This window comes from Gallinula chloropus (genome assembly GCF_964237585.1).
Source record: "Gallinula chloropus genome assembly, chromosome: 5".
Classification (NCBI taxonomy): Eukaryota; Metazoa; Chordata; class Aves; order Gruiformes; family Rallidae; genus Gallinula; species Gallinula chloropus.
The window spans coordinates 59,128,771-59,142,534 of record NC_140090.1 but is presented as its reverse complement, the minus strand read 5'-3'; the positions used below and the strand labels follow the sequence as shown (position 1 = coordinate 59,142,534).

The 13,764-nt window shown below is 36.0% G+C and overlaps 1 protein-coding gene across 2 annotated transcripts in view; it reads left to right on the top strand.

Moving 5' to 3' along the window:
* Positions 1–13,764, top strand: part of ADK (adenosine kinase) — a 286,337-nt gene that overhangs the window by 25,970 nt on the left and 246,603 nt on the right. For both annotated transcript variants that reach the window (XM_084265348.1, XM_084265349.1), the window contains exon 3: positions 9,765–9,818. In XM_084265348.1, the coding sequence (XP_084121474.1) occupies positions 9,765–9,818 (54 nt within the window). The remainder of the gene's footprint in view (positions 1–9,764; positions 9,819–13,764) is intronic.

Here is a 13,764-nt window from a genome sequence, read left to right as displayed (position 1 = left end):
AGTGTTATCGAACACAGAAACAGGCTACCCAGGGAGTTGATTGAGTCACCATCCCTGAATGTATTTAAAAGATGGGTAGATGAGGTGCTTAGGGATATGGTTCAGTAGAGGACAGGTACGGTTGGACTGGATGATCTCAAAGGTCTTTTCCAACCTGTGATCCTGTGATTCATCCTGACACTGAAAGCACATTGCTTTACAAGTCTGCCTTCTCCTTAGGAGAAATGATGGATTAAATTCCAAGCACGAAGAAACTCAGCTCAGTAGCTGGCAGTGCTATTTCTATATGGCATACAGAGTCTTTATTTAGAAGAAATAATTTAAATTATCAATAAATCTAGGCAGGAGAATCTCAGGGTCAGGTGCACAACCACACTACTCTGCCTTCCCTGAATGATACTATGTTACAATTTACGTATCAAAGCAGAGCTCCTTATGCAACAGCAAAGTTTTTTGGTATTTCCAGTACTGGTGCTGACAGGATCTGCATAGAACTGGTACAAGTTCGTACAAACAATGAATTTTAAAGTGATAATAACATCTAGGAAGAGAACAGGAACCTTTCAGTTTATTACTGTTTGGATTACGTACATGTTACTTTTGGGTTGTTGTGTTTTGGTTTTTTTTGATAAAATTTCATATTTTTAGGCAAATGAAACTTTAATGCAAGACTGTGAAAGCTGGTTTGTGTTTATAACCAAAATGAATTAAACTACAAACCAATGTTTATATATAAAGGTTAGGTTATGATTTCAGAACAGAAACAGTGCAAAATGGCTGGTATGACTAAAGAAATTATTTAAATATTGAAGGCTCAAAGGAATTTTAAAAGAATGTTGGAGTTCAGTCTATTAGCAGAACTGCCTGTAAGTCTGCACAAATTGAATTAATATTTTATTCCTTGATGAAGTTACTAAAGGTCAAAGAAGTATATTTCTACTAGTGTAATAAATACAGAATTCAGAGCAACAATTTTTAAAAACACCTGTACAGTGTACAGCTGTAAAAGGTGCTTGCAGTCAGATATTTCAAAAAATATTACTGAAAAAACGTTTTCCTTTAACTGCCTGCCTGAGTGTTTAATCTAAAAAAAATTAGACATCTACTAGTTGATAGTTAAGAAAACTGTTTTGACTGCTACATGCTTAAGTCTAGAGTGATAGGGCTGGCCCTATTAAATGATCATAGTTTTCTGCAGTCTGGTGATTAACAGGCTTTGAACTTTCCTGGCTTTCTTAATCTCTTTTAATCATTTAAACCTATTATTGTTTTGACTTCAATTTCAAAAGCCCTTTAAATCTGTCTTACAATATTAATAGCTGATTAAAGTCCTGATTTCTAACCGTATTGTCAGTGGGGAGTCTTATTTCACTGAAAAGCTATACCTAGTGATTATATTTAGTGATCTTCCATGTGCAAGAAATTGTGGAAATAAAACGTTTCTAATTTATTACATCAATAGCTGCATTTCTTTTTTGTCTTTTAGATTTCAGCAGTGGAATTTTAGGTTAATTCTGTATTGAAGTTTAAATGCATTTTTCATTTTAATAACAAAATTGTGGTAACAAAAAAATCTTTTTGCTAATATTTTTGGGACCCCTTTCACACAGAAATTGCAAGGGTTTTTTTTTTTTTTTTTCTGAAAAATGGAAGTGATGCAGCCATATAAGACTTCAGTTTACTAGTATACAGGAACTGGGTAAAAATGAAGACACCACAAATTCCTCCATGGATTCTCCGAGATTCTCTCAGCCCTCCATTTCTATCCCAGTAGTAGTGTTTAAAGGCTGGAATTCTCTTATAAACGAAGTCAAGACACGTGGGTTGTCAGACTTAAACTTTTCCTTAAGCAGATGCTTTTGTTGTGTTAAGCAGTGTAAGTCTCTGCCGGGACAATGCTACATGCTCTTTTCCCTGCTGGACTTGATTCCTTGTCATTGATAACTAAAGTAATTAACTTTCGACAGTCTTCGCTTTCTATTGCTATTTTTTCATATCTCCTTCCTATTCCTGATAGTTACTCCTACCCACATTTCTTACCAAGCTACGTGTTTTTCTGTTTATAAATGCCAAGGAATTAAATAATTAGTGAGACTCTTGGGGGGGGCTGTTTGTTCATTTTTGGTTGGTTTGTTTGCTCTTTGGTATTTCTAGATTAAGGTAGTTCACTGACATCTTCAATGTTTGACATGTTAGGAGCTCAGGTTGAGTTAGCTGCATGTAGACACCTGGTTTCACTCCTCTTCAAGTATACTTTGTGGGTTGTCTTTATCCCTGCCCGTGGTTGTATTCTTTTTATTTACCTACTTGGCTCTGCATCTGTCTATTTTTTGAAGTTCCTGTGTTTGAAAGTGTTCATCTTATTCTCAGCTAGAATATTCCATTGTCGCTATATACTCTTGCTAGTCTTCTGTCATCTGTGGATTTCATCAGTAGCTACTGTACTTAACTCTAGATGGCTCATGAATGAATGGCTTAGTGTTGGGTCTCACACTGATCCATGCTGAAGTCAATCTGAGATGTACATTATCTCAGCCCTAATATTTTACTAAAGGAATGTTTGAAAAGGCTTTTGGGGAGATTTTTCTTTTGTTGGCATAAGTGAACTATTGAATTTTTTTTTTTTCTAGAAGCAAGTTTTCTTTGGCATTGTACTGCTATCATACAACCCCTCTTTAATATTTTTTAAGTAACAGATTCTGGACTTGCATTTTGTATTTGGCAACAAAGCGGTATTTACTCAGTAAGAGATTTTTCTAAAAATTGACTGACCTGTACAAGGTCATTCTAGAGTAACAGTGAATGATGATCAGCTGTCATTAAAACCAGAAGTTAATGTAGGGGGGATCCCTGTTTTGCTGTTAATTTGAGGCCAAGAAAGAATGTGAAAAGGTTAGGTGGGACCAGCTGTCCTGTTATGGAATAGGAGAAAATTCTGTGGACATGTGAAGTGTGGTGCCTTTCAGATAGTGAAGCTGGCAGGCTATAGCAAAGCAACAGAGGACTTGACAGAAAAAGCAAGTGCATTTAACTGGCAGAATGAAACCAATGGAAGTCAGACAAGAGACTGAGATGTTCAGGATATGAATCAAAGCCCTTTAATGTTTGGATTTCTTTTTTTTTTTTTTAATGGGGATGAAAAAAAGATTTCTTATTCCAAATATTTAGTCTAGGATGTATGTAGGTGCCAGTACACAAACCTTTAATTTTGGTTTAGCTGGTTGCATCTGGTCCATGATAAATTTGGCTGCTGAATTTATGCATAAGGTGTGGCCTGGGTTGTGGTTTTTTTCTTTTCATCTTGATTCAGAAAATGCACTGCCCCTGGAATCTGGCTTAGCAACTTTAAAGTAACGATCCAAACAAATACAAGTCATGGTACTTACACTCCATATTTGTGTACGTGGAAAAGATTACTATGCTAATCAGAAGCATAAGGCTACATTAGACTTAACTGATGTTTCTAAGCAACTGTAGCCCTATCAAAAATGCAGAAATACTGTCTTGTTTTAAGTAGTATTTTACTACTGTAGGAAAAGTGGTTCACTTACTGCCTTTTGATCTCTGTATAGATGGAGTCAGAAGAAATGAATATAGCAGTTCTGGCAGCATTACTCATTATGTCTCATAAATTGCAGATGGAAGTTGAGAAACAGGCTGACCTTATATACTTACCACCCATAAATCTGATGTTAGAAATATTTTGGGAGCTTCTGTTGGGCTTGCTGTGTGCATTGATCTGTAAATGCTTATGAAGATGCACTGTTGTAGCAGGTTCACGCATGGCTGTGTTTCTGACCTGAAAGATCTTGTGGGATGCGTTAACTGTGTTTGGTAGGAAGCAGTCAGTAGTCTGAGAAAGGACATGTGAGCACCAGTATCCCACAGGCTGGTTGTCCTAGTTTTTACAAGATTAATAATTGAGGAAAAAACAATAGAAAAATGATTGCATTTCTTTTTTTAGAACAGTGAAAGTAGCCTTAACATCATTTGAAAGCTGAAGCAACATAATTGCTGACTCATTCTTATGGAAACTTCTTTAGATTAATCTGAAATAGAAGAAGACTATACTGAAGTCCTTAAGGTTTCTTAAATGGCTTTGCTGAAAATTTATTAAGTGCTTCTGCAGAGTTTTGTCTTAAAAGGTCTTGTCTTTTATTGATGATGCATAGCCTTTTATAGAATAAATTCTACTTGTCTTATCCAGTTAATACAACCAACATGCTTTAAATACCTGACAGAAATTGTCTTCTGTTCTATTTTGATGACTCGTCTGTGAAGTTTAAAGAATACATTGGAAATCCATCCTTTTGTATCTTCCATTTTTAATTGATCTGAGAAATACTTAAAACAATAGCTGCAGCAAGACATGTCAAGGAGAATGTGCTGATGGAATAGCAATGCCTAAGTGCATTTAAAGGAGAACAAGTTAGAGCTACATACTGTGGCAAAAAATCCTATTTATTTGTACATGAAACAAGGCAGAGGAATGTCTGCACAGATAGATGTTCGGAGCTTCCTAGGGCACCTTACTATCACAACTTTGTATTCTGAAATAGTTTTAATATTTCTTTTTAAATGCTGACTACTTACACTGATGGTTAATGGAAAAAAAACCCCACCCATGTGGTGGGAGGAACTAGTGTCTAGTTCCTTCACAAGTATGCTTTAAAATATTTCTGAAAATATTACTCTGTTATGTATACAGTTTTGTGTACCACTTTGTTTCTGGGTAGTCTGCCCTTTCCGGCCCAAGCAGCAGTGTATATATATCTGTGCTAATTTTTTGTTTTATGTCTGCAATTTTTAGCTATTCTTTCTATATAAGTTTTTGATGGATTCAAGGAATTTTGAAAGGTGAAATAATTTTGAAGCCATGAAATCTATTGCTACTTTTAAAACTTGTTTGTTCATCATCTTTTATTTTGTGCCTCAGGACAGGTGTGTTTTACCAGCTTTTCAAGAAACTCCTGTTTGTAGAGCAGATCTGAACTTGATATTCATCCGGAGTTTTCCACCAGTACACAGCAGGCCGTGTTTTCTTCTTATTTTGGTTGAGGCTTTGAAAAATTGGATGCTGTGTGCAGGGCACCATGCCTTGTGGCTGTTTGTTACATTAAGAACATTATTGTAAAAATGCTGACTAGAGCCCAAATACATTAATTTTCATAACCTCATATTAAGAGCCGGGGAAATAAGAGTGTTGAGTCATAGGATTATCATTTCAGAAAGATCTTTAAAATGCATTGCATAAGAGCCTGCTGAACTGACAGGTTCTAGTATGCTTTAAAAATGAAAAGTTGACATCTGATACAAATGTTACATTTCTGCAAAAACTGAAATTGAGTTGAACTTGTAGGTGAGTGCTAGAGAAGTCATGTACATGCAAGGGAAGAAGAGGGAAGAGCATGCTGCCTTGCTGCCTCTTTTTTTTTTTTTTTTTTTTCCTCTTGTAGCACTGTAGAACGTGCTGCCAGAGTTGTATCTCTAGCTGTTAGACACAGTGAAAGTCTTCCAAGTGGCCTTGGCATTTTTTTTGTAAGAGTATATTTAGGACAGTATGTTTAGCTGTATGTACAGCCAAATTTCCTTACACCATTCTGGATCTGTATAGTATCTGAATGCCTGTAATAATCTTTTAGTCTGGGTCTGTACTGCTTTGTTTTCAGGCTTGTGGAAAGGGACAATATTTAAAATTAATGTGGTTCTGAATTTATAGTTAATGTTTTAGGGGACTAAATTTATATGTATCTGCATGTACATAAAACTTGATTCTGGAAGCATTAACAATTAGGAAAGAAGAAAACACAAAGTTCAGATCCATGTTCTGGTAGAGTTATTGGTTACAGTAAAGAAAAATGCCTGAGACGTGCAGAAAAGCTTTGTCTTGTGAAGTTGAAAAAAGCATCCTCGATAGTTACAATTCATATTTCAAGATTTTTCTCTTTAAATATATTCCTGGTTTGTTACTTTTCTGAAGCTATGGAGCTGGAGACCAATAGGAGGCATTCAAATTATTCTGCTCAGCAGGCAATTCGACACTTTGAATCACTATGTCCACTGTAGCTAAAGGACGTTTTCCAGAGCGTGAATATGAGTTGGGCTTCTGTGTCTTGATGGAACACAGGGAAATTAGCTTTCTCATTTGCCCTAGTAGGTTGAATGCCTCAACACGCCTTTTTGTAATCAGGTTGGAAATAATACTGCTTAAAAAAATTATCTCATTATCTCAACACTGAATATAGTAATGTAAAGCAGTGTGAGACTTCTCACTGAAACAGCAATTAGAGGATGGTTGATAGGAGCTAATAGAGATCATTATCTGCAGCTAGGTCACCTGAGTATTGATCAGAGTACGTTTTGGAGTGACTATGATATGTTGACATCTAGAGGTTAGATCAAGGATGTTGTGGCTTAAGAAATGCCATAAGGAACCAAGTTTGGGGAGAGAGCTACTGTCCTCCAAAAGTGGGAAGTTTTATCCGAGGTCCAATCAGCCTATTGGACTGTCAGAAGCCATTAGCTGCAGTGCTCAGAGGATGGGGCGTCTGTATCTGGGCAGGCAGCTGCACCAGTTTGGTGGAAACATGCAGCTGTGCAGTGTGATAATTGCTGCAGTTGGGCTGCTTTTTCTATTCATCTTCATGATTATGTGCAGCTACCATTTTGAAGGGGTGGCTGGAACTTTGGCTACTCAACTAGTAAATTGTCTGTGAAGGACATATCGAAGTGTTTAAATGTATCATTTTTGAAATGTACTATGGTTTCTTTTGACACTTACCTACCTACCTTGCTGTAGACCTTTGCGTATTTTTATTTTAGGTCCTTTTTTAAAAATGGGATCTTAAATGCTGATGAAGAGACTAACATTTTGAAAGTGTATCACAGTTTGGTACTGGATAGTTGAAAAGAATAATTATTATTTAACATGCTAGGATGTGTTGAACTTTGAATCATAGTGCAGAAAATAGAAAAAAGTGGTGTTGTGGTCCCTTCAGTTCCTTTGCCTCCTTCCATAGCATATTTGGCTCCCTTCTACTTAGTAGTTCAATACCAGGTGTGTAAATTTATATGTGTGCTGGTTGCTTAAATAGGGCCATATAAAGCCATCTTTTTTTTTCTTCAACTGCATTTTCTTTAGCTTGAATGTTGCATTTAGTATCCTTGATTCCTAAATTTCTTTAGATAAATTCTCTGAAATCTAACTTTTTTCAGTTAGGAAGAGCCAACTGGTGCTTATAAATCTTGCTATGAAACACGTGTTGGGAAATATTATATAAGCTGTTCACTGTGCTGGTTGCAGTTTTAAATTTATTAAATGCTTCAGCAGCTGTGTATGAAATATAATATGCACCCGGTGTTAATGCAGAAAGTACTAATAAAAGTTTGAACTCTGCAAGCACGTCTCTGTGAGAAATTGTCTTTGACAAGCTGCTGTCAAAACAAAGAAAAATATTTGAAAAATGCCATTTTTGTGGTGAAAGAAGGGGGTGGTGGTGAAAAAAAGTTAGGTAAGCTAAGGTTCACTAAAGGAACCATTCTGCAAAACTCAGGGGTAGCAACTGTGTCATTCCCACATCCCTGTCTGTGGTATGTCAGTAAAGTAGCCCAGACAAAAATCACACATCTGTTGAACAACATTCCCATTATGTTACACGGCTTCTGTTGTAACTGACTTACTAGTCTAAGTACTGAAGGGGTTTATCTGTATGGGTTTTTTTTGCTTAAATAACGTAGGGTTAAATTGTGTTGCTTTGTTGTTTTTTTTAAGTGAAAGAAAAAGAGTCTGGAAGAGTTAAAAAGCTCAAGTATATATAAAATTGTATTCAATTCTAACTGAAGTAGCCTGATTTCTGGTCATAGGAAAAGCATGCAGTATTATTTCTAGTGAAATATGCTTGTGACTTTTTATGTGGGTATATTTCCTAATGGGCAAAATTATTTCCCTTTACCAAATGGGTTGCATATTAGCCAAGTGTGTAGATAGGGTGTATGACAGGCAGATCCTCTTAACAAATGACCTGATTTTATTTTAAGTAAGATTGCATGGTGCATAGGAAGAGGTAGCATTCTTTCACTTCTGAAGGATGTTCCCTTTAAAATTTCTTTCTTTTTTCTCTGATACATAAGCATTTGCTATGATTAAAATGCTTATTAAGACTTGACAAACAGTGGTATCAGGGAGGTGTAGCAGCATTCTGAAGAGACTGGTATTGGGCTAGACCCTTTTTCATTAAGGAACAAGAGCCCGATACTGTTCACTACAGAAAACATTGATTTGGAAGCAAATGTAAGATCAAAACAGTTAAAACTTGTGGCATCAAGACTGATGGGAAGAAGACTATAAAGAAGACTTTGCAATCAGAGAAGATGAATTTGCTATTTAACAGTGTGTTACAGTATAGTCTGCTTTGGTCTGAGTCAAATGTAAATCCCGCGTTTAGAAGGATGTGGATGGACCCCACTACATCCTAATTAGAAGTAACTTCGTGAAGGAGTGAGCAGCAAAGTGAAAAAATGGATACAAGTCAGTGTGATACTATGGGAGATAACCTAAGGCAGGCTCTGCATATGTAAACAAGAAAAATGGGTCAGTCGGTGTTTTCTATGTTGGAATGCAGCACTAGTGAGCTTGAGAATGTGTTTGGGGTTGATGCTTGCATTTTAAATGGATGCTGCTGAAAAGACAAATTTTGGAGAGTACCAGCAGAAAATGCTGTAAGGAATAGAGAACATCACTTTTTTCTATCTGTTTATTTGAAATAAAAGTCAATTTGCAAGGTAGCTTGATTGTAGTTGGTTGGTGACCAGAATCTTTCCTCAGGAGGACTGATTTATGGTTCTGCAGTTGACTGGAGCAAGGAGCAAAAACAGAAGGTGAAAGGACAGTGGGAACCTTCTGCCTTTTGCAGCGTGAACAGCTAGCTGTTTGCAGAATTATCCAATGTACACTGGAATTCTAGCTTACACTATGTATGGCTTTCTCACAAGCCACACAACCAAAAAGCCCTGACTGAATCCCGCAGAAAACCTCAGCAGTTATATTTGTGGAATATTTTGAGATAGCAAAAGACTTTGCTCTAAGGCAGAACAAAAGTGAGATCAAAGTGAGTGACAGTGCAGCTGCAGCATGATTAGTGGTAGCCTGTGCTGGGCTAGAATTGGGTTTCTTCTTACCTCTGATTCAGACAGTGTAGGCAACCTATTCTGTCTAACTGCCTGTTTGGTTAAGCTAGCAATGAAAGTTTCTTTCTCTCAACCTTTCACTTGGATCAGATATTGCCTATATGGACTGCAGAAATTTTCTTAAATAGCCTGTTAAAGTATTTTTTTTTCTATAGAGTGTTTTTGTTATTGATTATTGTTTTATTTGGTACAGAAGGAAGTACTAAGCCTGTTTTGGTGTTCACATTGTCTATATACCTCACTGTTGTCTTTTGTCAGATTCAAATTATAGGATTCAAATTATAGGATCAATGTACAATTTATCTTATGAAATGTAATGATTTTGGATATATAGCAAGCCAAAGTATCTGATATAACGTTAAGTTATATATAAAGCAAAAGTTTTGTATGATGTTAAGTTTACTTTAATAAACATTTTTTAGAAACCTTTGCTGCTGTCTTTACAATACCTGAGGTACCCAAATCAATGATATTGTATAGTTTACTAATTTACCAATTTCAAACTATAAAACTACATTTTATGCCTATATTCTCAAAGGAGTAATTCCTTTTTGGATTTTTGTTTTTTTTTTTCCAAGGTATGGACTGAAGCCAAATGACCAGATTCTGGCAGAGGATAAGCACAAAGAACTGTAAGCTCTTTTATTGTGATTTACATGCATGTTACATATATATATTTTTCTGTGTATATGTATCTTCTTAAAGACCTGAAGCAAAAAAAATTGTGTATTGATAGCTTTTGCTCTTCAATATTGTCTGCTGTAAAAAACAGAACTTGTCTGAAAACTTTTTAAAAATCTTTTTTGGAACAATATTTTTTCATGAATTTGTTTTAAAAATTCTTTTAACTGCAGTTGGTACACATGTAATTTAAATGTCTGTGTTCATCCTAGTTGATGCTTTTATGTATGACAGTGGTTACACTAACAGCTACTTACCTGCCTTTCTATAAGTGTGTGTTTATATCTGGCAGAAATTTAAAGTAAGGTTTGTTGGGGTTTTTTTCCTGGGTCAGTGTTGACTCACTGTTTTCATTTGCCTCCTCATAACACGCATCATGGCCATTCCCACAAATTCCCATCCAATTCAGTTGGGCTGTGGTGTGGAACATAGCTTAAAGTCACCAGTGCCCTGGCAGCTATGTTGAAATTTCGGTTGATTTAGATATATCTTACTTTGTAGCAAAACCCCCTCTTGTTCCTGTGCAAAAATTATGATCTGTTGTTGAATAGGTCATTCTATTGTCTTGTGGAAGAGGTAGCTATAGCAAGCTTAATCAGACATTGCTATAACAGCATATTCAGTCATTTTTCTCTTTCATTAAACATGTGCCCAAACCAAAAGAAGCTTGAAGTTCAAGTTGATTCTGATTTTAGATAGTCTTCCATATTCAGGCAAAATAGCCTTCTTTTTTTTTTTTACCAATTATTTTTGACACACTATGTACTAAAATAGAAAAGCTCTACAGTTCAGTTGAAAGCAAATACTGGGTACTGTGAATGAGGATGTCTGCATGTATTTGGAAAATGCAAAGTAGAAAGACAGGTAAGTATTGTCTACATGTTGTCTAGGTAAAGGGAAGAGGGATTTTGAGTTTGTATTCCTAGTTTTGGTACCTTTGTGTTTTGGGCTCTCTTTTTTTTTTTTCCTCTTTTTTTTTTTGTGGGGAGTGTGTGGTGTTCAGTCTTGGAGTTTTGTGTTGTTTTTTTGGTAATGACAACTTTAAAAACAGCTACAGAAATTCTTCAAGTTGCTGACATTTGAACCATACACATTTTGAAAGTGTAAGGAACTTACTGGAGTTTGATATGCTTTCTGTGATGACTGATTAGTTCAATCAAGGTTAATTACATTAAATGGGAGAAAAGTACCTGCTAAATAAAAGATGGCACAGTTGCATAATTCCTGCTTGCTTGTATGTGTAAGCATACAGATGACATAAAGGTAATACTATAACACTTCCTATTTCAGAATTTAATTTAAAAAAATCTCTGGTTCTTAAAGCTCTTCATTCTGTGAAGTAATAAGTCTCTTTCATTATTGGTATTTTTAATTCCTGCACTTGTAGGTCAAAGATCTATACTCAGTGCACAAGCTCCACTTTTCTTCTTGTCTCATGCACTCACTGTTTTCCATGAGGTGCCTGAAAAACATTCTATGTGAATGTTGTCTTTGCTATCCTTCAAACCTATATTGTGTAACTGGGGTTTCGTGTGTGGGGTTTTCTTTGGTTTTGTTTTTGGTTTTTTTTTGAAGGTGGATACTTGTTATGAAAGACTAGAAAATGCTGTGCTTGACAGCCCTTACATAATTTTATTCATTGCCTTCTCCATGATGACTAGTGGAGTAAATGTCATATTTCCAAGTAAGATACAGATTTTTAGGATTACTTTCACATTCCTTCCTTTCAGGATAGCGATAGTGGAAATTCAGTCCCTTTGCGTGCATCTGCATGCTTAGATATAAGAAAAACATCATTTCCCCCCTATTTTAAACTTTCATCTCTTGCACATAATTGTCTGTCTCCACTATTACACTAGCATTATTTCTCATTATTGTATCCCCAAAAGACTTAAGCAGTTTATCTGTGTTTAAGATGAGGTAACTATTTCTCATAAATGAATAGCTATAGCTGTCAGGCTTTTCCATGCTAAAATTTTGGATATTTCTCGATGAGTTCATAGATTTCAAACAGTAAAAATGTATTATGGGAACAAAGATGTAATCCCTTCGGAAAAAGAATTATTTGCTAAAAGCCTTAGTTATTGAGTTAGCAGCCAAATAAAACTTCCGTGTTCTGTCACGGGAAAAGACATTTAACTTACATTTGTACATCATGGTAATGTACTTGTGACATTGAACTGCTTGAGCTCCACGCAAAAGAGAGGCAACAGTAGTTGCCTTTAATCTGTAGATAAGGTTTTATAGCACACTCTCTAATGGCAGAGCACTTGTGGACAACATAATTATAATTAACCCATTAAATGTGTTAGACCATTTTAAGACAGAAGCTAGATGTTAAAAGTACTACCACGTTGAGGGCTGAAACACAAGTTGAATGACATTAAAGGTCTGTATTTTGGACAGTACAACTTGTACTGTGTACACAAGCCTTATTTGCACAGTAGATAGTGATTAAAGTGAACATTTTCATGTGAGGTGTTTTATTTGAAGTAGTTTAAACATACTAAAATCCTGTTTGAGCTTTTTATTTTAAGTGTGTTGTATATTACTTAATTGCATATTAGTTACTGACATTTTTACAACATAGTCACCTCTCAAATGAAGGGTTCAGCACCTTCAGTTAAATAAAGAAAATTTCAAAAAAGTAACTATTTACATGAATGGGCTGCAGCAGAAGCCTTTCTTTTGCTTTATGTTGTTATTGTGATAGTAGCTCCTGAGTTGATTTTTACGCTGTTGGTTATAAAGAGTTTGGAGGTGCTTTTGCCATTGACCTTGCCACCTTGCATGTCTCTGGATACTTGACCGGGGAAAAACTCGTAGGTCAGTGTCAGTGTTGTTTCAGGAGAGACCTTTGGAACTTTTCTAATATGCTGTGTGCTGCTCTTCTCAGACTGTATTAACTGTACAGTACAGAACAGATTGAACAGCATTGAACCTCAGAGCACTTTCAGCCCTTCATGTTAAATTCTCTGATTTAACTTATAGATGAGTTGTTAGATACTTAACTATAATATTCTGATATTTAGACAGGCTTTAATATTTTAAAGGAATGCCAATTTTAGGGAATGGTGCAAGAGTTTTTACCACCAGGCTAGTTGTTGCTGATTTGGTTACAAAGTTATTCTTAGGTTCAGTGCCCTCATAGCTAAGATGTTCTCCTGATTCTGTCCTAATGTTTCTAAAAGCAAATACAAAGAAATTTAGTTTTTTACATAGCCTTGTTTAGTGCCCCAGCCCCCCTGCTTAAAATAATTTATCTTCTAGTCTTTGAAATATGAGCAGCTTTTGTATTGACTTACTTAGTAAATAAGACTTCTTTTGGCATTCTCCATCTGAATCACAATGATTTCTCTGTCCGATGCCCTTCGGTTTTTTGGAGATCAACTCTATGTAGCTGTTCTTCATAAAAACGTAAATTTTCTTTAGTAATGAATGCCTTGTCTCCAAAGGTAATTGGGCCAGCTGCACCCTGACTTGGCTTAATCCTGTTGTCCTTGAATCTTAGTTATCTAAAGAGATAAGTACAGCCACTGAGACAGACTGGAGTTGATTTACAGGCATGGCATCATACTTAACTTCTATTTTAAGAGCTAAAGTATTTTCAAAAGATCACCTTTTTCTCCCCCCCTTCCCCTGCTTCTAATTCATGTTGACTGTATCCACCTTTTAAGATTGTCTGTTCATTAATGTATACTCTTTTTATCTTAAAGGCATTTGTTAGCACCAAAGTTGAAGGTTGGTGTATATACCAGTTCTTTTCAGAATTCAGCTGTATCTATCTACCCTGCCCCAATAAACTCCTGAGTTCACTCAGGGTGTAGGTTACTGTTCTGCAGCTCAGCCAGGGAGTGCAATGTGGGGAGGCACCTCAGCTTGCTTCTGTGTAAACGT